The 27,816-nt window shown below is 41.2% G+C and overlaps 1 protein-coding gene across 1 annotated transcript; it reads right to left on the bottom strand.

The window, feature by feature from the left end:
* Positions 1-118: 118 nt before the first annotated feature.
* Positions 119-25,268, bottom strand: znrf2b (zinc and ring finger 2b). Its single transcript, XM_074652609.1, has 5 exons — positions 24,511-25,268; positions 10,398-10,493; positions 3,285-3,390; positions 2,318-2,390; positions 119-2,196 (listed from the first exon to the last, which is right to left on the bottom strand). The coding sequence occupies exons 1-4, from the start codon at positions 24,908-24,910 to the stop codon at positions 2,333-2,335; spliced, it is 660 nt and encodes a 219-aa protein (XP_074508710.1). The 5' UTR covers positions 24,911-25,268; the 3' UTR covers positions 119-2,196; positions 2,318-2,332.
* Positions 25,269-27,816: the final 2,548 nt, after the last annotated feature.

The following is a 27,816-nucleotide window of genomic DNA, read 5'->3' as shown; positions in this document are numbered from 1 at the left end:
CCTGTGATAATCAGTAATTCTGCACACTGAAGGAAGAATCAGCTGAAAAGGTCTGTGCTTGTTACTCTTCTGCATTACAAAATAATATGTTTTTAGCAAATGTGAACTTCAAAACACATTTTTTTACTCTGATAGGGAACCAGTTTAATCATATTTGTATCAACTGAAGTATGATCAAATGCTATAATTAAAACACAGCCTACATTATAGACTACATTACTGACTTTAAAAAACGGACGACAAAAAAGAAAAAGAAAAACAAATTCTCATTTGTTGTTATGAGATCCTGTTCATGTTTTAAAATTATATTTTTCATGTTATATATAGTATTTTATTTTTCACTATACACCAACTTGTTCCATTTTAAGAACACACTTTTCTTGTTATAACAACATCTTTATGGCAGAGCTGCCAAAATAAATGAATAAATGAATAAATGACTTGATAAAGAAATAAATATGTCACTAAATGTAGCAAAAATAATATTAAAAATAAATGTAGCCATTTATTGATAAAATGTGACAAATTGATATTTCCATTTAATTTGCTTCTTAATTTCTGTGTATCAATTCCCTTATTTATTTACTCTTGTTTAATTTCCGCTTTTATTCATTTTCAATTTTTAAATTTAAATATTAATTTTTAGCATTTGTTTTTTATTCATTTATTTATTTGTTTGTTATTTTTATATTTATTTTTAAATGCATGTATTTATTATTGTATTTCTGCATTTATTAAGTTATTTATTTCTGCACATTTTTCCCTTTAAGTTTCACCCCTTATTTATTTCCCCAACATTTGTTTATGTATTCTTTTCTTTATACATTTCTTTATGCATTTCTACCTCATTCTGCAAATGAGGGAGCTGTCACTCAATGTGAGTCATAGGGTCAGAGCAGACGGGTCCGAGTGCATAGATGACAAAAATATACAAATAAATACAAAATAAGTGCAAAAATAATTAAATCAATAAATAAATAACTAAATTAATTAATTAATTCATAAATAAAAAACAGAATCGGAAATAAATAAAGGAATTAATAAAAATATAAATAAATATAGAAACAAATTAAAACAGAAATATCAATTTACGTCACATTTTACCAATTCATTAATGGCAACATTTATTTTTAATATTTTTTTTGCGACATTTAATGACATTTATTCATTTATTTATCGAGTCATTTATTATTTATTTTTTTTATTTTTGCAAATTCAATCCATCTTGTTATATAAAAATTCTCGTTATTACACGAAATTAACGCATCTCTTTCATTATAACATGAAAAATATCTTGTTATAACGTGAAAAGGGCCTTATTAAAACAAGAACATGTTCTTGTTCTAGCGAGATACTGAGCAAATATTTGTCATGTTGGCAACGATTACTCTACTGTAGGCTCAGGTTGGTTATTCAGGGATCCTTTTCAGGATTGGGGGCAGGTTTCTTTACCTGAAGACCTCTACTCCATGGTATGTGATTAAAAAGCACTGATGATTGAGTGTGTGTATGTGTGTGTTTGACAATATTCACAGTTGATTGGCACCATTTTTGCAGCAGCCTCAGTTCTGAAAATGTCCGAGCTGCTAATGCAGACAGATATTTCTGCTGCTCTCCGCTCACTGGCTTGTTTCTCCTGGACTGGTAGAATGGCAGTTGTGGTGAGATGGTCCTGCAAGTCTGTCCAGCCGGTCCAGCTGGCTCTGCCGACGGTCTGGTCCTCCTCTGTCCTGCCCCGCAGTGGCTGGGCATCAAAACAACAAGGCACTGGTAGACACTGATGCTGAAGGAGGAGGGGAGGGACAGAGTAAGGGATAATCCACACATGGCCCGACCCCCCCCCCTCCAACCAGCCCCCGCCTCCAGGACCATGTCCACCACCTCCTCATGTGTCCTGGTGTACAATCAGCTGACATCTGCTGTCCAATGGCCACTCAGGAAGAGGAGCCCTGCCTGCCATAATGTCCTGTGTGGCTTTGAGTGTCAGGGCTGGAGAGGATGTGAGGCGGAGATCAGTCCAGCGTCGATGTGCAACTCAAACATAAACACAAGAGTCTGTATCCCTGAAGATTGCTTGAATGACATTTGGCACACAGTGGTACTACATTATTGGGTGGGGGGTTAAACTGATCACAGTGTCCAGCAGTCTCCCTGGATCCACACTTCACTGTGTAGATCACTCACATTGTGGAGTACCTGTCATCAAACAACCAACAGAGAATATTAAAAATATATAAACAAACAAGTGGACAAAAAACATCGTACAATGACTAACAGAAAATAAATCCATTCTCTGGTGTGTTTGGAAACATTTTACCTGTGCAAAAACGCTTTAATCTGATGGATGCTCTGGGCATGATCTGTTCACTTCAAACCACTCATCTATACAGCTGGAGACAAAGGAAGGAAGAAGAGATGAGTAACAGCAGTGTGAAACTGAATGATAGATTATTGTACAGTACAGTCCTCGTCACATCCTCAACATCTTACTCAGTTTGTTCTGGTGGATCTGTTGGTAGTAGGTAGTAAAGCAGTAGTAAGTAAAGCAGTAGGTAGTAAAGCAATAGTTGGCAGGTAGTAAAGCAGTAGGTAGTAGTAAGCAAAGCAGTAGGTAGTAAAGCAATAGTTGGCAGGTAGTAAAGCAGTAGGTAGTAAAGCAGTAGGTAGTAAAGCAGCAGGTAGTAAAGCAGTAGGTAGTAGTAAGTAAAGCAGTAGGTAGTAGGTAGTAAAGCAGTAGGTAGTAAAGCAGTAGGTAGTAGTAAGTAAAGCAGTAGGTAGTAAAGCAGTAGGTAGTAGTAAGTAAAGCAGTAGGTAGTAAAGCAGTAGGTAGTAAAGCAGTAGGTAGTACTAAGTAAAGCAGTAGGTAGTAGGTAGTAAAGCAGTAGGTAGTAAAGCAGTAGTAAGTGAAGCAGTAGGTAGTAAAGCAATAGTTGGTAGGTAGTAAAGCAGTAGGTAGTAAAGCAGCAGGTAGTAAAGCAGTAGGTAGTAAAGCAGTAGGTAGTAAAGCAGCAGGTAGTAAAGCAGTAGGTAGTAGTAAGTAAAGCAGTAGGTAGTAGGTAGTAAAGCAGTAGGTAGTAAAGCAGTAGGTAGTAGTAAGTAAAGCAGTAGGTAGTAAAGCAGTAGGTAGTAGTAAGTAAAGCAGTAGGTAGTAAAGCAGTAGGTAGTAAAGCAGTAGGTAGTACTAAGTAAAGCAGTAGGTAGTAAAGCAGTAGGTAGTAAAGCAGTAGGTAGTACTAAGTAAAGCAGTAGGTAGTAAAGCAGTTTTCCTAAACAGAGCTTCGTACCCTTTGTGGTAGATGCAGAGGCAGGGCAGGCGAGCGATGGTGTCTCCCTGCACCAGCTCCTCCAGGCAGATTGCACATTCTCCTGCATCCTTGGTCAGGACGTCCTCTGTAAGACAACAGATACATCACACCACGGGCATCACTAAAGATTATAGGGCCCCTTCGTCACAAAACACTTCTACTGTGTGTTTACCTAAAAGAACATGAGATCAGCACATCAGTTTGCAGATATACAGGATAGATGCTCTTTTTAATTCAACTTTAACTTGCTTCACTTTTGTTTGTGTTTCAATTTATTATTATTTATAATATTTTTGTACAGAGGTATACTGCTTAAAAGTCACTGTTATACTGTATCTTCTGGTATTCTGGTCATCTTTGGTATAATGAAGTTTATGGTTAACCAAATTTCAGTGATCTTTGTTGTTTTATTTAGTTTGATTTGATTTATTTGAAAAAGAAAAGAAAAATATATATATGTATATTACTTGTACATATTGATGCTGGTATTGTCTCAAAAATCCAGTATCAAGCTGCTTCTATTTTCTTTTCCTACTTGAAATAGAATATTTGCAGTGAGGGGCTGAGGCGGAGGAAAGCCCACAAGGTCAAGCAGTTTATTGTATGCAGGAATTCACTGCAATCTTCCCACTAGATTATGATGTCTTGTGTGCAAAGTTCATATTTGGTCCTGGGGTGGTGCTCAGGGAAAGCTTGTGGAGTTCCTTTGGTGACAATGAATATCCAGAGCAAAAATTCACAGATGTAAACTGGTGGGTCTTTGTGCAAAGCAATGCAGAAAGGCACTTCTGCAACTCCGGCAGCCATGATGTGTATAACAGCTAGAATATAGATGTACTGAATAGGTATGTCATAGTAACAAAGTAATAACGGGGTTTTGCTTGCACCCTCTGACTCACTCTGACTCACGTTATACTCCTCGGTCCGTGTTTCAAGACGGGTCGGGTGGGTTGCCGACAACGCCACAGACCCCTGACGCCTTTTACGTGGGCCGAGCCTTAATCTGGCGGCACAATGCGGTTGGGGCACACTGAAAACAGTCCGCCCCGGTAGACGGTCGCACTACGAGCAGGGGGCCGTCCCCGGCAGGGAGAGAGGGCGCAGCGAGCCCTTTGTCCACGGTGCGGCGAGGTCCGGGCGGGGAGCGCTGTAAAGCTGCGGCCGCGAGCCACCTTTGCCCCGAGCCTTTCCGAGCCGACCTAGAGCCGGTCGCGGCGCACCGCCTCGTATTCGGGATTCCCCAGCCCGCCGTGTGTCACTCACACCCTCCAGCTAAATAATATAAAAATACCATAATACAAATTGGTAGGACTATAGTATTGTTACATAGTAGTATTAATAATATAAAGCAACATACATGTGTTAGATATGTCACCACTACTTATACTACTCCTTCCTTAGTGATAGTACATATAATACATGTGTATTGTTGTAATTGAAGCTCAGAAAAATCCAGTATGTGTCCACTACTATCTTGATATTGTTTATGCATGCTCACGGTGTAATTCTGGTATTTCCAAAATATCCCTGAAGGCAACAGTAATTTGTTAGCTCACATTTTAAATGGTTTATCAGTGTTACTAATACTACTACTGCTGGGTTGAGTGTCCACCATGAAAACTCAACCCCTGTATAGGCCTACCGTGTAACAGCGTACATGTTTGTGTGTGTGTGTGTGTGTGTGTGTGTATACACACGCAGCAGTATTCATCTCTTCCTGCTACGCATAGCATTGGTCCGAAAATCTAAAGTCTAAAATGAAAGTGTGCACCATTAAACCCATCACCTGCAGCAAAACACACAGTCATTAGAACTGGCCTTACGTAACAGTGGATTAACCCACATAGGCCCGGAAAAGCTAGTTATTATGGGCTGCAGCACATGGCATCCAGCTCAGCTGAGGGGAAAACATCATTAACGTACTGACGGCGCCGGCCGTTCGTTCACACAGTCAAGAGACAGACAGAAAGAGAGAGGATAGTAATACTGATGTACGGGGCAGATATTGGCTTTGTTAAAAACGTTGCCGAGCATTGTTGTTCTCCACACCCCATCAGTAATAGGGATGTCACGAGAACCGATACTTCGGTACCAAGTCGATGCCAAAATTGAAAAAAAGTGACGGTACTCTTTTTCTACAGTACCAAAGGTACTGTACGATGCCTGTAACGGTCGTTGGTAGGGATGTGACGGTGAGGAAATTTTCCCACCGGTTAATAAACTTGTGACAACACCGGTGTTACCGATTACACCGGACATTTTACAAGAAAAGATGACGGTCAATATGTGCAGAGCGTTGACTCTGATCTTTACTGTCGGGTGGCGGTGTGTCTGGTCTCTCCGGTAGAGCTTTTGCTGCGGGGCTCCGCTGCGGGGGTCTACCTGGTGCCGCTGCTCCGTGCACACCAGCTGTGACGGCTCCATCCGCCTCGCGGCGCTTACCTGATTAACGTTATGGTTCCCTTATAGCGTTGGGATTAAACGTGAAATATTGCCAAATAGGTACGTTTGCTTTTCGCTTCGACAATAAATCCTCTGCCTCCTGCTCCAATGGGACCAGGACCAATGGGTCAACTCTTTTTATTTATTACTTTAAGGCTACATGCCTCTGTTTTTTGCACTGTTCAAATGTTTTTAATAAAAGAATACGTGTTGGATTACATGGGATTTATTGTTGTTGTTTTTTACCGTGGTATCGAATTTGGTATCGAGAATGGTGGAAATTCACTGGTATTGGTATCGACTACTAGATTTCTGGTATCGTGACATCCCTAGTTGGTACTGCAGGATCACATGATCCACACTGGTAGCAAAAGACTTCACAATTATTGCAAAAGTAACAGCAGTGATACTACGAATACATTTGTCTGAGTGTCAAAAACACTCCAAAATGAAAATTCGGAAAGTCTAGAGGAGCGTATGTTATTTTTGTGTTATTATTATGACTCAGCAAGAAAGATCAGGAACGAGCAGCTTTTACTGCAGCAGGTTGACCTCAGAGCTGCAGTTTCTCCTTCGATGGTGTCTACTAGATGACTGACTTGGCTCTGACAGTGTCACCAGTCTTTTTCACAGCAGGTCATAAATCTGAAACCGGGTCATGAATGCAGTTCTATGGGAAGGGGGGGGGGCTGTGATGTTATGTACACATGACAGCTGTTGTTTGTTTGTGTGTGTGTGTGTGTGTGTGTGTGTGTGTGTGTGTGTGTGTGTGTGTGTCTGTGTCTGTCACTAACCAGCGGTGGATATATTTAGTGACCAGAGGTTTATGTGTGTGTGAAAATAAACAGTATTTCAAGGTCAAACCACACTCGTATTGACGTGAAGAGTGGGGAATTCTCAACTATACCATTTCCTGTTTCCTGCAGCATCATTCTGATTGGCTGTGTCAATCATTATCAAATTACATCAGGGACAGATGGCCCCCTTGTATGTTCTTCGGTGGCAAAAATACATTTCTATATATCTGTTCTGACTAATAACAATGACGCACTTAAAATGGGACAAATCATGAAAAACCTACCACCCCACAAACTATGAAATAAGACAACCTAGTCAGCTTTTTGTGGGCTGCCGAGATCAGAAAACGGAATTCAACAAGAACGTTAGTTGCCAGATCTGGCGAGAGAAAGGCCTCAGACAAAATTAATTTTCACGGTTTTCTCAGGGACAGTTTACGTTACCTGAAAGCCACCGTAGTTCTCCAACACTGTGGTGAAACTGCGGTAAATAGGGATGTTAATAATTAACCATTTAACCGTTAACCTTCAGCATTTCAACCGATTAACGCTATCGGTTAAATGGTTAAAATAAATATGAGTAATTAAATAAAAAGCTGAGCGGGTCAGAAGAGCGGCTCGTCACTTTAAGGAGAAAAGCTGGTCCACCTTAACAGACCACCTTAAGAGTCTGAGCCAGAGTTGCAGGATACAGGAAGTCGACTCCGGCTCGCTTGAGGAGTTGTAGCATTTATTCACTGACAAATATAGCACAAACACACACACTGTTTGTTGGCCACTTGTTAAAGCTATGCCGGGCAGACACACAGCTGACAACCTGCTAAACTAAACTAAATGTGCGTTGGAGACTTTTACTGGGTAAGTGGCTGCATGTCCGCGACACTACACGCAGCATCGTAGCTGCTAAGTTCACGCTCCTGGACGGTGAACTGGGGAGGCACTAATCTTGTCGGTTAACAGTTAATAATCGGTTAACGCGGGTTGGTTGTCAGTTAAGAAAATTGTTCAAAATTAGCATCCCTAGCGGTGACATGAGCCACAGGGTGCAAAACCGTGGTGCTGCCAGCCGCCGTCTGACTTCCGTTGCTCCTATAGTAGTGTTATTATGGAGCGCCCCTTTAGCTCACCTGGTAGAGCGGGTGCCCATGTATTAAGGCTGAGGCCTTACAACAGCAGCACGGGTTCGAATCTGACCCCTGGCCCTTTGCTACATGTCATCCCCTCTCTCTCTCTCCCCCCTTTCATGTCTATACTATCACTGTCAAATAAAAAAGTGGTGTTATTATGGTATGGATGGCCTCTGAGCGAGGCCAACGGCGTTACCACAATTTTGCACTCGGCGGCTCACGTTACCGCAGTCTTGGAAAGGGAGGAGAGAGCAGAGGGGTACTCAGTTGGTTGCAATCTGCAACCACACCACTAGATGCCACTAAATCCTACACATTGTATCTTTAAAGATGTAGTCAAGTTCAAGCATGAACCTGAAAATGAGAACAATGTGTTCCCTTTAAAACTCGATCAACAAATTAAAATTAGACAAGAAATATAAGTCAATGTGATGTTGACTGCAAAAAACACTTGATATATTGCACAAGCTGGCGAGTGTGTGTGTGAGAGTGTTTGTGTGTGTTATAGTGGAGGGCAGTCCTTGAATGACTAAAAGCAAACAACTGAGAGGAACATAAACATGCTGATTACAGGCCTTCAGGGTCATATGAGTCAATGTGTGTGTGTGTGTGTGTGTGTGTGTGTGTGTGTGTGTGTGTGTGTGTGTTAAGCATGCAGGCAGACAGCAGGAAGGCCTGAGCGACTGATTATCTTATTAGAATGGCCACAAACACCACAGAGCAGCTGTGATCACTGGGCTAAGTGACCGTGATGTGGGGACAGTGACACACATTCACTCTGGTAAACAAGTTAACATGAAGTGTTGTTTGTTAGGCCTCGTCTTTACACCACATCCCCCCTATTTAAAGACAGTTTAAAGAGGAAGTAAAATAAGTCAACCAACTGAAGCTGGTTTACTAAACGGATTTCCACTCTAATGAAGTATTATTATAACAAACATGACAAATGTCAGCATTTAAAAGAAAAAAAAAGAAGATTTGTGTCATCTTTTCGTGGCAAGAGCGTCGCCATGTCTCAGTACTCTGAGCTGTGACGTTACAAGGTTGGTTGGCTCGACTGAGTTACACAGGTACAACGGGAGAGACCGTGAAAGACGAAGACTGAGGCGACACAGGACAGAAGAAAACAAAAGGGGGGACACTAATGTATTGTTCCTGGATGTAAAGATGAGTTTTACAATGTTAAAACCAAGGACAAAACAGATCAATTTCATAAACTGCCGCTGATACGGAGATCAGTAACATTACTGCAGCGCTGGCTAGTGGCACTGAAAGAGCCCTCCATCAGGCATTCAGTCCAGCTGCAGCTGACTGTCTCCCCATCTCCTGTCCTCTCCCCTCACTGATCACCTGGCTCTGTCTCCCCATCTCCTGTCCTCTCCCCTCCCTGATCACCTAAATAAAAGAAAAATATAGCCATGCCGAATGGGAGATGATACACCTGGACTCATATAATTTCATAATGCAAGCTCTGATTGATCCCAAATCTGCTGTGATAGTGGACAGGGGATATTTCAAGGGATCTTTATCAAAAAATCATTTTGTTGTGCTTTTATACTAAAAGTCAAATATTTGGCTGAACTCTCAAATATCAACATCAGGCTCAGATGTGTCACACAAATGTATAAAAAGCAGAGGCAGAAACAAAGGGCCATAAACTTTTACATGTCTGACATGAATTCATTCTGCAGAACTGACCCAGAAATCTGTAAAATTGCCAATAAACCCTGAATGTGTCACGCTGCCTGTAACTGATATACAACCAGCCCGTATTTAGAGTTGGCTCTCAGGAGCAAAGTGCAGAGGGGTTGGCGGAATAATGTCCCCCAGTCACACTAACCATGGTTGTGATGTCATTAAATACATAAAAGAGTATAGCAGATCATTGATAAATAAAGAAGGAGCTGCCCCCGATCAACTGCAGTGTTACTCTACAGTTCTGGAAATATTACAAAAAGATTACACAGGAAGGCAGACTGCAAAAAGAGGATCATGTTACATAACCAGAAAGATGGGAGTGTCTAGTTTCATGAGAAAGTTAGCCATTTTTTGAACAGTGATGATCATCTCTAGTAGGGATGCACTTTTTTTCAGACCGAGTACAAGTACTTACATTTGGGTACTCGCCGATACGAGTACTTCTCTGTGCCAAAAGACCCTCGTTAACAGCCAGCCTGAGGGTGTGGGCGACACACGGCAGGCTGGGGAGTTCCGCATACGAGGCGGTGCACCGCGACCGGCTCTAGGTTGGCTTGGAAAGGCTCGGGGCGAAGGTGGATCGCGGCCGCAGCTTTACAGCGCTCCCTACCCGGACTTTGCCGCACCGTGGAAAAGGGCTTGCTGCGCCCTCTCTCCCCGCCGGGGAGGGACGGTGCGACTGTCGACCGGGGCGGACTGTCCTCAGTGTGCCCCAACCGTGTCGTGCCGCGACCCACGTAAAAGGCTCCAGGGGTCTGCGGCGATGTCGGCAACCCACCCGACCCGTCTTGAAACACGGACCAAGGAGTCTAATGTGCGCGCGAGTCAGAGGGTGCAAGAAAAACCCCGATGCGCAGTGAAAGTGAGGGCCGGCTCCAGATATGTGAATGTAAATGGGTTCTATGGGTACCCACGAGTCTCCCTTTTACAGACATGCCCACTTTATGATAATCACATGCAGTTTGGGGGCAAGTCATTGTCAAGTCAGCACATTATATTTGTAAAGTTAAAAAGGAACAGCCTCCTACCATTATATGTCACTCTGGGTTTGGTTAAGCACAAGACCAGGTGAAGATCCATCTCATCTGAGGACACAAACTTGGAGCACACGGGGCACTTGAAGCCTGCAAGAAGGAAAGGAAACACAAGCAATGAGTAAGAGAATAATACACTCAGTGGACAGGTGGAAGGTGGAATATGAGGGAAAGTTCCTATTTCCTATCAGAGTTAAACTGAATCTAAGGCTGACACGACAATAAAGTGGCAAACAAAGTTCTCACGTTGTTTTCTCTTCTCTGTAGCACCTTTTATTGAGGGGTTTTTGGACTGCATTTCCAGTGGTCACTTGTCAGTCTGTCCAGTACTGAAGGTGGCACTCTTCTTTTTCATTCTAGCCTCAGTAGCTACTGATGCCAACTACCCAGTTCTTTTATTTATTGCAAACATATAGGATACATTACATATGAATATCAGTGGATTTTACTCAAGAAAGCAGCACCCTTACTTACAACTATATAGGGAGCCCTATTGTTTTAGCATGGGAGGGTACTATACACAGTACTGTACTGTGTTTTGTTATTGTCATCTGTAGTGGTTATTTGCATAAAACACAATTCAAATGATTATGATTATTTAAATATTTGCTTTGATTAAAAAGCATCTTGATAAGTTGTTAGGAAGTTAAACAGGTCATAAGGCACAAGCCTATTTACATTTGAACACATCATGATAACGTTGTAATTTACCTTCACCCAATAGTCATTTTTCCTGAGCAGACTTTGAACGCCTCATAATAATAACTCAATGGCACCTCCGTTGACGTTAGTCGCTCCGCTATTTAACCAAGCAGGACTGCGCTGCCCACCGGCTGCTAACAGCTAACGTTACTAACTCTCCTCCTGCTGACTTCAACACAGATTTATCAGGGAATAATAGGGTGCGCCCCCTCAGGTTTAGTAGCGCCACGCTGTTGAGCACTTTTTTTCTGTTCGCCATGGTTCCGGTCCCAGACAAACTGAATCATGATTCAGCGTGCGTATGCGGCATTGTGCAGCGTAACTGTCAGAACATCAGGAAGAGGAATCGATAGTCACAGAAGCATGAGATGCCAAGAAAGTGGACAACTACGGTTATCTATACCCACTATTCAATTTCCATCAGAATTACAATCACAGATACGATAGCAAATCCTTCAGACTCCACTGACATCACCGAGCCCTTTGTCAAAGATTACCCTCATAGCAACCCTCATCCATCATCCATACAGCTCTGCAGAACGTCACATTATCACTGACAGGTGACAGACGTGCGTACTGTATGTGAAGCTTTCTACAATGGTAAAATCCATCCACATGCTGTCATACTGATGGGATAAATAGATTAGTGCAGCCAGAAGCAGGCGATCCACTGCTTGTCTGACCCATTTAAGTGAATCACAATGCACACATGCTCACACAGGATGCATCTCTCATGATCTCCTGGCCATCTGCTGACGATTAGGAATGTGTAGTCTAGGTGTATTTATTTGAAAGAGGGATGAGGATGAATTCCAGCTCTGCACGACTCCACAAGTCATTCTGAAAAATGCTAAAAGCCAAAGCTGTGAGGCTGCGTTGACTCATCCAGTAAACTGTATGGAATGTTCACTCCAGGAAATTTAAGTTGCTGCTGTCCACATGCATGCGTGTCTGAGGTCATACCTGCTCTTGGCATGCATTAAAACGCCTCTTAAAAGTGTGTTTCTCCTAGAATCACTCACATAGGCTGGAACATGTTCACATAAATGAAAAAAAAGGTGTTATTTATAACCCTGGCTCAGCGTATATCTTTCAGTTCCTCTTATTTGTATTGCCCAACAGCAATGCAAACTCTGCTGCTGTGGATTCATATCCACAGAATTGATGAAAACAAACAGTGAATTAAGACAACAACGTAGCGCGATCTGAAACAGCTGCTGCCTTGAGGCGCAAATACTGAAAGTTGCTGAAGAAAGGTGGAAATGTTTGGATGAAGATGATGATGCCACAGAAAGATATTTTTCTCTTTCTTCATGCAAACAAACCATAAACACCTCTTCTGATGAGGAAAATCCTATCATCGTTGTGCTCTGATAAAAGCCAAGAGGAAAAAAACATGTTGATGGTCAAAAAGATCCTTTCACTGCTTAGAGAGAACAGTGCCTCCTTTCTTACGGTTTTCGGTTTCAGTAAGAAGAGGAAGAACAAAAGAGGAAGAGCCAGAAGTATGGCACTGTTCTCAGAATACCGGTTTGGATGTTTTTGTGTGTGTTTTATACTACATACTGATACTTGCTCATTTGGCTGAAAACAAAGGTGATTTCCTTTAGTTCCTGAAAACGTAATGTCACTTTGTTAAAGCTTTTACAGTGGCTGCGTGTCGCATGTGTGTCGCTGATTTCTTCTACTTGCATCCTCGTTGCGTCGTCTTTCAAAAAATGCATTGGCTATTTGTTTACCGGTGTGTTTTTGAAGGAGGTGGATGAGGAAGTGATTGGGTCATGTGAACTGCAGACTAAAGAGCCTGTCATCAACAAGAGGATGTGTGCAGAAGGCATTGCAGAAGATGTGGTTTTTCCACATTTGAAGAGGCTTGTAATTGTGAAGGTTTGCTGTTGTGCACACAAGATTGAGAAGATAGGTGCTAGAACCATACAATGGGCCTTTGGGCATCGGGAACAGTGTGAACGCCACCCAGTAAAAAAACTCCCATTAAAGAAACTAAACAGAGCTGCCTAACAAGCATCAGGCCTTCAGTAGATTCTCCTCACTCAAGAGAACCTCTCAAGTAAATGTATCCCCAATCCTGGTGGACGCCTGCTGGAAGCCAGGGATGCAAATGAGAATCTACTTGGGCCAAAATCCATGAGTGATAGAACTGCTCTCGTTGGGTTCCTTTAGCCAAAAGAAAAACCGAGGGGGGGGGGAACAGAAATGAACTGGCACAGAACTGTGACGGACAAGCTAGCCAAGATGAACTGAAGTTGGGTTGAGGCTCAACATCTGAGGCTCAACATCTTGCCAAGGAGAGGGATCAATGGAAGGAGCTTACAGTGGCCTTATTTGACACAGGGGACGAAGAGAATTAAGTGAGCAAGTTATCTCCACATTAGGCCAAATAAACAGAAAGTATGCAAACACGAATGGCATCGAGTCAGTTTGGAACAAGTTTTGCATCTCATATCAAGCCTCATTGCAAACACACATACTGTATGGATAAATGCATGGTCTGCTAGTCTGTTGTGTAATAAATGGTGGTGCTCCATAGTGATTGGTTGTACTAATAATGCGGTCATCCCTTCATTGATTTGGTTAAATGAGTAAAAAATTTGGAAAGATGCATCTGGTTCCCAAAAGACTTAAACTGGTGGAAATCCAACACGGAGTACAGTGATGTTCTGAGAGGTGAATCTGTGAAGAAAGCTGCAGTTGTTTCATCCAACATCCACATAGGCTATGTATCACGATATTTTTTTTAAAGATTTTTAAAAACAACTTTTAAACGCCAGGATCAACAGATTTGCTTCATTTGAGTCTATGCAGAGGTAGAAGGAAGTTACTGCATTTATTGTTGTAGTCTGAGTAACGTGACGTCATATCCGTTCTGTATCCGTCAAAAAACGAAACAAACCGCAGCGAGCCGAAACGAGAAAGTATAAAACGGCGGAGGGTCTGCGTGGATACGACCTGCACCGTCACATGTTAAATACAAAGTGGTAAACACTACACATCCAGTAAAGTATGGAAACTAGGGATGTCCAAAATTAACCGTTTAACCGTTAACCGACATTAAGCATTTTAACCGATTAACGCCATCGGTTAAAACGGTTAAAAGAAATGTTAATAATTAACTCAAAAGCTGAGCGGCTCAGCGGAGCGGCTCGTTACTTTAAGGAGAAAAGCTGGTCCACAGGCGGAGCCGGAGTTGCAGGATACAGGAAGTTGGCTCCGGTCTCTGGCTCGCTTGAGCGGAGCGGAGGAGTTGTAGTTTCGTAGCATTTATTCACCGACAAATAAACTGTACACACACTGCTACACCTACGTTCACAGCTAGAACGCCACCAACAACCTCACACTCACCGCCGCCACACACACAGTCTGTTGGAAACTCACTAAAGTTACGCAGACTACGTGTGCGGTGGCGGCGAGCACGAAGCCTCCGGCAATGCTAGAGCTGCTAACGTAGCACAAACACACACACTGTTTGTTGGACACTCGCTAAAGTTATGCCGGCAGACACACAGCTGACAACCTGCTAAACTAAACTAAATGTGGGAGAGACTTTTCACTACTTTTGGAAACTCCACAACAACTCGACGGTCACTGGAGTGGTCCTAAAATCAGTTCTTTTCTCCTGCATCCTATTCTCTGTGCTGACAAAGACCAATGTGACACACACAAACTCTACACACTGTTAACCACAACTCTTCACAGTTTGGACTGTATAAGCGCCGTGTCACTGCTCCCCATCTCATCTGCTGTTTGGAGAGCATCCCAGGGTTCCGGGTTCATTATCCGCTGCTTTTAACTCAGCTCCCCATCCACCTGAATCAGCACATCCTGGACTCCATGCTATTAAATGGGATTTATGAATCATCATTTAATCGATCAGTTCGCTGATCATCGACAAACCTGGCTACCCCCCGTCGCACAACACAGGCACTTTAATTCCCACTTTATTTTTTCACAAAGGCAGGCAAATTCTCAAGTTGAAAATTACCCGAGATAGTAGTAGGTGAGTGTTTCAGAAGGCGGGCATCAATCAGGACGAGCCAAATAACCTCGTCTGCTTCTGCAGTGCTCCTCTCTCCTCTCGTCTTTATTCTCTGGACCACCAGTTACAATCAAATGAAGCCTTTGGTCTGTATGGGCTTGTTTCTGATAGTCATTTGCCAAAGCTGAATTTAGGTTTGTTTAGTTTTCTCTCAGAAACACTTGGATACAATATGCTGAAAGGTTATTATGGGATTTTTGCCCAATGATGCCAAAAACATTCTGCCTACTGAAGTTTTAAGTAATAGTACTACAGTTACCAAAACAGTTACTGAAAGCAACACGTTGACTGCACCAGTTTGGACCAGGATTGTTTCAGATTTTCAGAAGTTATTCTATCAGAATAACGTGAAAGATACCATATTCACCTATATGGACTTTGGGGGGGGGTTCTACTGTCTCCACATCCACCAGTGTGGTCAGTAAAAGTGACAGTAAAGGTTCCACCAAGTGCTGTGTGCTGTTAATCATCTGCCATCTGACACTCAGCAGATGGACAACACTTAACAAAAACAGCAAGGGGTGGTTTAAAAAAAGACAGAAGGCTGGCAAACAAACCAAAGGCTTTAAGTGTCTGCTGACTGGCTCTTCATGCTGTACATGTGGACGGGGTATGGCTGCACGAGTGTTGCCATAACAGGCACAGAATACACTCACACACAGTAAACCGAGCCTAGTTAGTCTGGAGTACACTACCTCAGTGTTTTTACTTTGCCTGTGAGTGTGTCTGTGTGTGTGTGTGTGTGTGTGTGTGTGTGTGTGTGTGTGTGTGTGTGTGTGTGTGTGTGTGTGTGTGGTCTGATCAGCAGGAGGGCTGTACTGGAACACAATGAAGTTCAAAGCAGCAGATTGTATGATAATCAAAAACCCGCAGCTTAAACACACAAACTATTTTGCATTTACTGTTAAAGGTCTTATTGATGAATTATTGAAAAAAAATAAAAATACATCCACAGAGCTTTTAGAAAGGTGCAGAATAAAAGGCTTTTCTTCAAACAATTATTATGATTGTGAATTAATCTTTTTTTTTAAAAGTTGACGGGTCCAAAATGAATGTTTTGTTTATCTCTGTGGAAGATATCTGACGTTTGGGTTCCACTTCTAACAAGGCTTGTGAGCAGGGTCTGAAATGAACTTTTCTCACTTCCTGCCACACTTAGAAATTGTATCTGCCACTTTTGAAATCTCTGCGCTAAATGAAGGAATACAATTTTAGATCTGATGTCATTCAATGTTCAATATATTTTAGATAAAAAACATTATATACATGGTAAATTACAGCTTTGGAATTACGCCAATTATGCCAAATTGTAATTTTATGGGTTATTGTTGTTTGGACGATTATTCACAATCATAATATTTGTTTTTAGGAAAGCAATACTTTTATTCAGCATCTTTCTAAAAGCTCTGTGCGTGTATTATTATTTGTTATTAATCGTCTACATAAAAATGTTATCAATAAGACCTTTAATAAATTATAGTAATTGTCCAAATTCCTGTTGATTTGGTGTGATAGTATCGTATCATGCGTTACTCCGTGATTCCCATCCCTATCTAAAACCATTCACACCCACACCTTTCCAACGACATAGTTGACGGCAACATATCAGACCTTTTCTGTAACTTTCCACAACAGACAATCACAGACCATCAAGCTCATTTGACTCAGGGACTGGCCAGGTGTGCAAAGGTGAGTAGGTATGCTCCAAATTACAAAGCAGGAAGAAAGCAGCAAACGCAAGGTTCAAAACATCTCTTGCGCTATTCAAATGAAGGGAGTGAGCAGCAGAGATTAGGAGAGCAGGTTAGGTAGCCACTGGCTTATCTCATCAAGACAGATTTTAGCTAACCTGGACTGACTCAGCCACTAACACCAGGTCGGTGGTACATGAGCGAGTGGGCAGGCTTCCCATCACTGTTAATGAATAACGATAGCAACAGTAAAAAGAACTGTCAGACGGCGCTCTGCCTCCAATCTGGCTTCAGCTCTTTGCAGAAAACAAATGAGCAACAAACCAGATCATCAGCCGGCTCCTTTTAACATTCTCAAAGTACTTTGGACAGCTTCCTATCCCCTCACAGGTCAGCCCTGTAAATATAGCTTGCTATCTGTCAACGGCACGAATTTGCGGGTCAGGTAGCACCGTTTTGCGTGTCCTTGTGAAATACGGGATTTATGTGTTTTAGGGCTTCTAGCTGTGAATCTGAAAATGTACCCATATCACATTAAAATCACTAATGCCGACCTTACATGTCGTGATAAAATCTCTCCCGTGATCTCGATGGTTTAGTGTAAGGTGGTCGTAAAACTCAGTCTGAGCTGTCTAGAGTCGGTCTTTTTCTCGTCTTGACGTTCCGATAAAATCAAACAAGTTTAATATTATCGTTCGTTCAGTGAGGCGAACATTGTCAACAACCAATAGGTGCGCTCTCTCCAGTACCCAACAGGAAGTCTTTGACGTGTCCTCCCCATTTGTACCACGATAAGAGTGGAGAAGGGAAAAAAGCTGCCGCTCTCCAAATCGCCGGTGAGTATGTTATACCTATAGCTTGCTAGCTAACCACTGTGCCAAACAGGGCTACTTGCAAGCTAAGGTCAAGGAAAGATGAGAAGGAGAAGTCAGAAGGACTCAGGAAAAGACAACCGCGGAGTTCAGAGAATCCGACTGCTCTTTCACTAGACTACGTCATTATGAAGCGACGGCGGCGGATGTTAGTGACGTCAGTCTGCTGTGGTGAAACTACAATGTTCTGAAGACGGACTACAAAAGGTCCTGTGACCCCCGTGTGTTGTTAAACAGAGATACCACCGATCCTTCTGCTGCTGGAACACTTTACATCAACATATAATAAAGATCATCTGACCTAACGTGGACAACTGGTGAAAAATACCACTTCATTATCAGGTTGGAACTGAAATAAACAAAGGAATATGTGATAAATATTGAGTTAATTGTTGGAGTTATGGAGAAGGTGTAGGATCATATACTTCTTCCAACTTCTTTTGGGACATGTAATATTTATTTATGTTGATTATTTGTTAATTGACAGTTTACTATGTGTTCATTTTATTTGTTATTCTTATAAATAATGAATTAAAAATAAAGTGAAACAAAATGGTTGTCACTGTCTACTCATATTAAACATGAATAACCATATCTGTTTGGTATTATAAACGGTAGAATGGTGCGTCGCTTTAAATGCTGCGGCCGCAAGGAATTGTGGGACGGCATTATTTCCAGTGTATCCTCCGCTAGAGGAGATAATAAAGGAAGCATTAAAGCACCTTTCCTCAGCATATAGAGGATTCGACCAGCTCTTATCACGACTGCTACTGAGATACTTCCGGGTCATTTCTCTCAGTTAGGAACCTTCCTAAACAAAGAGACTTTGCGACCGCAGCCCTCGTCTCCTGGTGACATCATCACTACAGTTTGTCGCTCTGCTGTTCACTGTAAGGGAGGGACCTGATCAAGGTCATAAATTAAAACTGAGCGGTACAATCATTGAAGTGTCCTAGTGTAAATAAGTGTCCTAAGTAAATATTCACATGGAGGAAAAGTTTCACAAAATACTGATCACGACTTGTAACGTGTGATAATACAACAAAGCAGACATATAATAACAAAGCAGTGCAGTAATTGCAGGAATCATCAAACATAATTAACACCAAATCATAATGAACCTTAAATAGTCTGAAAAGGGGCTTAACCCACACACAGTGTCATCAAGCCAGCTTCTTATTGCTTCTGGCATCATTTGTCTGATTAATTCTTAATTACCGTTTTACAACCTAATCAGAAATAACACTTAGTAGTGCATTTTACAACTTGTTAAACTGATTGAACTTTAGTATGCATTGATATTGTTTGGTGCCGCAGCTGAACCATCAGACCCTGTCTAAGGTGAGTTACAGGCTGCTGGTACTGTTTAACCAGTCTGTCCTTGGTGTAATAATCTACCTGGATACAGTCCTTTAAAGATACTGTAGAACTCCTTTATGTGGCTTACAAGATTTACTTCTCAACATTCCCTTTAATGTATTTAAAATTTGGGACGCGCCAAGAACAATGTGATACGCAACACGACTAAAAGGCCCAGACACACCAAACCAACATCAGAGAACTAGCTTTGTCTTGGCCAAAATGTTGCATTTGAACACACCGCAAAGACGACAGCCAACAGCCAACTGGCATGTTGAGTGAGAGGAAAATATCTCTCTATACCTGTAGTCTGTATTCGCATTCAAAATAGCAAACTGGAAGACCGAGGACTGTGGATATACAAGTTATGATACATATAATGTAGGGCTGTCAACGTTTACGCAAATTCATTTTTAATGTCACTAGTTTCTTTAACGCATTAACGCAACTTGCGGTTTCTTAGGTTGTATCGGGCTCCGTTTTAAAGCTGGAGTGAAGATGTCAACCGTGTCATACGAGCATGTCGTGAAGGAGGTTAAATAACGCTCCAAACTTATACTCAATTTTGGCAAGGAAAAACTGTCATGGCTATTTTGGAAGGGGTCCTTTGACCTCTGACCTCAAGATATGTGAATGTAAACGGGTTCTATGGGTACCCACGAGTCTCCCCTTTACAGACATGCCCACTTTATGATAATCACATGCAGTTTGGGGCAAGTCATAGTCAAGTCAGCACACTGACACACTGACAGCTGTTGTTGCCTGTTGGGCTGCAGTTTGACATGTTATGATTTGAGCATATTGTTTTATGCTAAATGCAGTACCTGTGAGGGTTTCTGGATCAATATCTGTCATTGTTTTGTGTTGTTAATTGATTTCCAGTAATACATATATACATACATTTGCATGAAGCAAGTTAATTTGCCCACTCCATGCCCACACCATGTTGATAATAATATGACATACTTAACAAATCTCCCTTTAAGGTACATTTTGAACAGATAAAAAATGTGTGATTAATTTGCGATTAGTTAACTATGGACAATCAAGCGATCAATTGCGATTCAATAAGTTAATCGATTGACAGCCCTAGATACATACATTAAATTATGCTCAGTTAAAAACAGATAGAAAATGGAGTGTTATGTTCGGAAAGTGGACTAATATGTTGTGCTGTCGCCACTACACTTTGAGAAAAACACAGAATAATGAGAGCAACACTGCAGAGGTGTGACTGTCACATTGTGCCGCCTCCGTTCCTCTTGGCAGTCATACACATGTATAGGAGGTGCTGTGTGGAAATGGATAACAGTTTGTTGCTATTGTTACAGAGAGACGTGTACAGAATACGATCTAGAGAATCTATAGCTCTGTATAACATTCAACTCTGATTTATCAAACCTTTGACCTTGCTCCTTTTAGCAGGGAAACAGAAAACAAGAGCTGCAGATGGAAAATGTTTGATTGCCCACGTAAAATGTCCCTCAAAGGTCCTTAAATCCAATTTGTGTCTGGGCCCCGGCCCACTATGAGCACATCCATGAAATCAAACAATTTAGATCTGTATCCATTTGGTGAAACCAGATTGCCGAGCTGTTATCACACTCTGCGATAGGAAGCTATATCCATTCAGATCACACAACGACAACAGGAACGTATTTCCGCCGTGAGCTTGCAGCTTACAGTCTAGCAGGGATGCAAATTCTATAGACATCCCACACATGATAGTTACACACTTTGGACTATGACATCATCTCCCCGTACACCTTTAAATGTGTTCAGTTTTAAAAACAGGAAAAACACAGACAGGAAATGAAGTCCATAGCTGGTACTCTCCCAGGGTTTTTAAATTCTATGATTAGGTTTGATTCAAGGATTTGAAGAGATCCAGAGTTCAACCCAGACCCTTTAGTGGCGGCCTGAGGGGCCTCATGTATACTCCCAGAGATATTTATTTAGTGCATGTACATGGTTGTTATCAGGAAGGCAAAGCTCTCCTATCAGGCTTGCAATGTCTGTGTCTTTTTAGTTGTCTCGCTGCCATTTCCTTCCTGACTGGAGTGCCAAAATGTTGCTACACAACAGACTGATGAATTTATAGTGTCTTCAGTTTCAGTGTGAGGTATCAAGGATGGGGGTGTGCAACACAGGAGATCTTTCAATGTTCTCTGCAAAAATGGACTTCAATGCAACTGTATTTCTGTACAAAATCTATAATCGACTTGAGCAACATTGGCGCTGCACGGCCGCAAAAATATGTCGGCCGCCGCTGAATTTTTTTCTTTTTACCACACGGCTGTCAGGAGAGAGGAGAGGGCTACGACTTATCTCTTTAGAAACACTGGACTCTTCATATCCAGGTCAATTCACAGGTCACACACACCTGTGAGTAAAGCATATAAATAAACAAGAATCTTTGCATTTACCCGATAATGTCTGCACAACGTTTATAACAACAGGAAGCAGGTAATGTCAACATTGAAGCAAGCAATGCTGATCACAGATTCAGTATTATTATCATTTGCTAAAGGGAAAAGATTCCTGCAACTTCACGTGACTGTCGCATAGTAACGTTACCGACAGCTTGTTAACCAGTAGTGGTACCATACGGAACCCGGCACGCATGTGAACCGCGGATTGATTACACAGTTTAACCGTCATCAACAGTTTTCACAGGGACTATTTCTTCTGGAGAAAGTAGTTCCAATTAGGGATGCACCGATACCGATACCAGTATCGGGTCCGATACTGTGCTCACGTACTCATACTCGCAAAACGGCTCCAATACAACGGCTCCGATACCACTTTACGGCAGCGTGACGTTAACCTCTCGTCAGCATCTTTCGGGTCCTATCGCACGCACTCACGCTCCACCTGTTATGTTCTGGCTGTGCCAGCTTATTGTTATGAACTGTTGTAATTTTGGATGTGGTTTATTTGTATATATTTCCGGTGTTTCCTGTTTTATTTTGGTGATTCACTCCTCCTGTGTCTTGTCTGGGTTTACTTCCTTCCTTTGTCTGTTTTCCCGCCTTTTGGTTGATTGTCTGCCCCGCCCTGATTTGTTTCACCTGTGTGTAATCTTGTCTGTTATTTAAGCCTGTGTGTTTCCCCTCTGTCCTTGTTGGTTCGTTCTTGTCTTCCCAGTCCCGTCTACCTTGTCCTCCGTGTTCCTAGTGTTCCTAGTGTTCCTAGTGTTTCTCCTGCCCGTGACTCTCGCACCCTCTGGTTTGTAGTTTTGTTTTTGTTCTCAGTTTGGTTTTGGTGTGTTTTCATTTGTACTTTGTTCCCCTCCTTGTTTTGTGGATTTTTTGGATTTTGTCAGCTTTATTAAAGCTCGCTTTTATTTAAAAACTTCCTGTCCTGCTTGTACTCTGCATTTGGGTCATCTTGAAAACTCTACATACGACACCACCTTTCTAATGAAAACTGTTGACAACAAGGTCTTTGGATTATTCAGCATAATGGGAAACTGTTTAAGAGATACAAAATAGAGAGAACACAAGCTTTAAAACAACTGGACAACTACTACACACACACATTATCCCCCGCCCCCCTCAATTGATTGGTGCAGGTTAACCTTAATCTGTATTTCTCAGGCGTTCCTGGATCATCAGCGTTCAGCACACTTCAGTGAGTCTTTAAATTAAGACCTAACACCATTAACAGAGAGAACACCACACCACCACACAGTACGTGTGCATGTGTGCTCACTATGGATTCATCCGTGCACCATTATGAAGGACGGAAACTTAACAGGGTTGAGTTAATCATTAGGTGCCTTTCTGCTGACTCACACTCACTTTAACAACCTGCCGTACAGGTGTGTGTACTGTGCATGTGTGTTTGTTTTAGTACACACTACACTCACTTATGCACATTGATAAGAATAACCTATTTTAAATTGCTTGATGCAATATGATCAAATAAATAGTAGGAATTAAAGGGAACATCTCACATGGAGTATGAGGATGCATACAGAGCAATGTCGTGACAGCTCGATCGTGGACATTTTCAGTATCTCGTAATGAAAGATTTTCCAAATACTGTTTAGAGATCAAGCTGTATGCAGGACTTGTTCTTGCATTTTCAAAACTTTTTTTACCACACGCCTGCCTTAGCCTAAGTCTTGTCCTTGTTTGGCTGGGGGTCATGACCTCAGTAACCTATGGCCCTGCTATGCTCTTGTAAAACTTTTCCATATAATTCCCCACATATGTTTTCAGATGTTAAAAAATACCAAAAAAAGTTAGTTTTTTTCCTGCTGTCACATGACCCATCCTCTGATCACTTTAGTAGAAGGCAGCTAGAGTAACACTTCATTCAGTTGTTTCTGAACACAGTGCTGCAGTGTTTAGAGCTCATGCAAAATAAAGAAACACTTTGATTTTTACATGTGCACACTAACAGTTTGGTAACCAACCTTTAAAGGTCCCATATTGTAAAAAGTGAGATTTTCAGGTCTTTTATATTATAAAACAGGTTTAAGTGCTATATAAATACTGTGAAAGTATCGAAGTGCTCAATATACCGAGAAAGACACAAAGCCCGTATTCAGAAATGATGTGTTTGAAACAAGCCGTTAGGATTTCTCTCCATTTGTGATGTCACAAATATACAATATTTAGACCATTACATGGTTTTAAATGTAAATATTTTAAATGTGTCCCAGTTTATTTCCTGGTTGCAATGTATGTGAAGGACATCAGCTGACAGGAAGTAAACATGGACCCAAACTGTTGCCTAGCAACGCAATTCTGGTGCAATGAGTTAAAACGGAGCGTTTCAGAGAGAGGGTAAATACAGGCATATTCAAGCAGACAGGATGAGGAAAATAAAGTTTTTTTTAAACATTACAGCATGTATGCATGTTCTAGATGAAAAGTCGTAATATTACGAGAATAAAGTCATAACTTTACAGGAAAAAAGTCATAACTTAACGAGAATAAAGTCGTAACTTAACGAGAATAAAGTCGTAACTTTACGAGAATAAAGTCGTAACTTTACGAGAATAAAGTCGTAACTTAAAAGTCGTAACTTAACGAGAATAAAGTCGTAACTTAACGAGAATAAAGTCGTAACTTAACGAGAATAAAGTCGTAACTTAACGAGAATAAAGTCGTAACTTTACGAGAATAAAGTCGTAACTTAACGAGAATAAAGTCGTAACTTAACGAGAATAAAGTCGTAACTTAACGAGAATAAAGTCGTAACTTTACGAGAATAAAGTCGTAATAATACGAGAATAAAGTCATAACTGTTTAAAGGGCTTTTTGAACATTACAGCAGGTAAACATGTTCTAGTAGAAGCACAAAGTATGACCCTGAAAATGAGCTGATATGGGACCTTTAAACTCTGAAGTAAACACTCGTGTGTGTCACTCCAGTCCAGTGAACCTGCTGAGCTGATGCGTCAACAGTCCTCTTACCTGCGAACAGGTGAGGCGACAGGTGAGCAGGTAGTGATCCTATCAGCAGCCTGGGTCCTCCTCCTCCTCCTCCTCCGGCCTCCTCCGGGCTGCTGCCGCCGGACTCCTGCGAGCTGTAGGCTCCGCTGCTGGTCGGGATGTTGATCCCGGACTGAGGTCTGGTCCCGGACCTGGCCCTGGCTCCGAGCTGCTGGCTGGTGCTGCTGCTGCTGGTTCTGGTTCTGCTGCTGGTGGAGGCTCCGGAGGCTCCGGGCGCATGAAACCTCTGCCCCCCGGAGGCGGTGGTCCTGCTGCTGCCGTTGCTGCTGGACGTGCTGGAGGGCAGGTCGGAGCCGGAGTAGGCTCTGGTCCGCCCGGTAGAGGCTGGATCAGCGGCCGGGCTGCTCTGCTTTGACCCCATGTTCACCTCCAGAGACTCGGATCAGAGATATAACTCAACTCTGCGTGCACATCATGCACACATCAGTCAGGGAGAAGTTGATCCGACCAGCTGCTGACAGGATAATGAAGCTAAAGACGAGAGTAAAGTGAGTAGTAGTTGTTGTGTGCTGCAGGATCCGGAGCTCAGAGCCCTCAGAGTCCGCTCCTCCATGGCTCCAGAGCGGCCGCATGAAGGAGTGAAGAGCCGGGCTCCTCACACCTCCACCTCCAGCTGCAGCTGCCTGCAGGACAACGCATCGCTCAGAGAGATGGAGGAGAACGAGCTGCTGCACTGGAACCGTTTAATCAGCTGAGAGGAGCAGACTACAGCTGTCAAGCTACAGCTGGTGTGCATGAGCATTTCCGCTGAGGAGTTTCACAATAAAGCTGTTGCGGTGTTTTTTTTGTTATAGGGAGCATTCACAGCTCCCAGCTAGTGATGGCGAGCTGAAGCTTCACGAAGCTTTCCAGCAAATTGGTTTGAGAATAAAGTCATAACTTTACGAGAAAAAAGTCGTAATATTACGAGATTAAAGTCATAACTTTATGAGAAAAAAGTCTTAATATTACGAGAATAAAGTCATAACTTTACGAGAAAAAAGTCGTAATATTACGAGAATAAAGTCATAACTTTACGAGAAAAAAGTCGTAATATTACGAGAATAAAGTCATAACTTTACGAGAAAAAAGTCTTAATATTACGAGAATAAAGTCATAACTTTACGAGAAAAAAGTCTTAATATTACGAGAATAAAGTCATAACTTTATGAGAAAAAAGTCTTAATATTACGAGAATAAAGTCATAACTTTACGAGAAAAGTCTTAATATTACGAGAATAAAGTCATAACTTTACGAGAAAAAAGTCTTAATATTACGAGATTAAAGTCATAACTTTACGAGAAAAAAGTCTTAATATTACGAGATTAAAGTCATAACTTTACGAGAAAAAAGTCTTAATATTACGAGATTAAAGTCATAACTTTACGAGAAAAAAGTCTTAATATTACGAGAATAAAGTCATAACTTTGAGAAAAAAGTAATATTACGAGAATAAAGTCATAACTTTATGAGAAAAAAGTAATAATATTACGAGAATAAAGTCATAACTTTATGAGAAAAAAGTAATATTACGAGAATAAAGTCATAACTTTACGAGAAAAAAGTAATAATATTACGAGAATAAAGTCATAACTTTACGAGAAAAAAGTCATAATATTACGAGATTAAAGTCATAACTTTATGAGAAAAAAGTCATAACTTTACGACAATATAAAGTCATAACTTAGCATATAATAATAAGAATTTTCTGAAAGTTACATATAGTACCTTTAAAGGGCAATTACATAAAAAGCAAATAAAATAAAATAAAAACAGGAGTGCCTCCATATGCAGATATAACAAATTCAATCAGAGGTTTCAGATAGCCTATTCATTTTGGGTAATTTTTGAGGCTGTACATTGTGGTACTGTTTGTATTGCGTTACACTGGAGGTGTGTCTAGCTCTACCTTGATTTCTATAAATACTGCCGAAAGTTTTAAACCATTATCAGTGTTAATATACTCAGCAGGACATTTGACAGTTAAAGTTGGAAAGATGTCATTATCTGAGTTTCGCTCATATAGATAGAAAGATAGATAGTAACTTTATTGATCCCGAGGGAAATTCAAGTTTCCAGCATCACAGTTCCATAGTGCAAAACATGTTAGTAAAAATGCACAAGTAGGTAGCACAAGGTACAAAGTATAAAAAAATATACCAGATATAAAAATACCAGGAGATGAAGAAAACTGTTAAAAATGAATAAAGTGCAGAGTAACAGCTGAGATACGGGACTATTAAAAATGTAAATATAGTGCAGAAAGTGATATAGTGCTGGATAATAAAATATAGGATATATAGATATTAAGAAATGTCAAATATGGAATATAATGCAGGATAGGAACTGAGGTAGAGTTTTTTTAAAATAGACCAAAGTGCAGAATAAAGCTGTAAATTGTTTGAAGAATACAGTAAAACAAGTCTCTAAAGGTGCAGAGTAGAGCTGTTTGTGGTGTGCAGAATTAAAAAGTAGCTCAGTCTATTAAAGTGCACTGTCCTAAATAGCACTAAATGTAGATTAAAGCAGTGAAACAGTAAACCCACCACTATATCTATATACAGCAAGACTGCTATTGTGGCTAAAAGAAAACTTGTCAGTGCTCTCTGGTGGACACATTATGTAACAGCGACACTATTTGTTAAATGTCACATCTTTGGCATTTTTATACTGCTTTCTGTTTATATATTGGCACCGACATATAGGCCGATATGATAATCAGTGAAAAGCTAACATGGGCAGATATATCAGTCAGGCTCTGACATCTTAACTAACAACCCTGTAGACTTGTAACCTACATAAGGATTTATCACAATTGTGCTACTTATCCTTTCATAGTAATGCACTGCAGCCTTTTATGTAGTCGGCACACAACAATAACATACTAATAACAATAAAAGCAGTCGTGTTTATTGAGATGAATGACCGTAATCACAAATAGATTAGCAGCAGAAGAAACACTATGATATGCTTTGCAAAATTGTGAGCAGTTATGTAAAGTATACGTCATCTGTAAAGCGGATACAAAATGCAAAAATACTTGTATGATCCTTCAGGGGAAAATATGTATATTACTAATAGTGAAAATTAGGTTTCTGGGTTTTCTAGACCCTCGCAAGATGCCATACATCTATACTGGCATATTGTATGTGTGACAATACACTCTGAGAAAAGTCCATAAAAATATGGGCCAATGTAACGCATTAATATGAAGGATTTTTCTGTATCGATTTTTCCCCTTATTTTTAAATACACATTGCATTGTGGGAACAAAAACCTCCACTAGC

Source organism: Sebastes fasciatus, chromosome 12 (genome assembly GCF_043250625.1).
Source record: "Sebastes fasciatus isolate fSebFas1 chromosome 12, fSebFas1.pri, whole genome shotgun sequence".
Classification (NCBI taxonomy): domain Eukaryota; kingdom Metazoa; phylum Chordata; class Actinopteri; order Perciformes; family Sebastidae; genus Sebastes; species Sebastes fasciatus.
The sequence above is the reverse complement of the archived record's forward strand: the minus strand, read 5'-3'. Positions and strand labels throughout refer to the sequence as shown.

What these genes read in the sequence shown, in the direction of transcription:
- znrf2b (XM_074652609.1), bottom strand. Translation starts at nt 24,910, where the DNA reads ATGGGGTCAAAGCAGAGCAGCCCGGCCGCTGATCCAGCCTCTACCGGG. An exon ending in GTCGCCTCACCTGTTCGCAG is followed by an intron (nt 10,494 to 24,510) that starts GTAAGAGGACTG and finishes TCCTTCTTGCAG; the next exon opens with GCTTCAAGTGCCCCGTGTGC. An exon ending in ACCCAGAGTGACATATAATG is followed by an intron (nt 3,391 to 10,397) that starts GTAGGAGGCTGT and finishes GTTGTCTTACAG; the next exon opens with AGGACGTCCTGACCAAGGAT.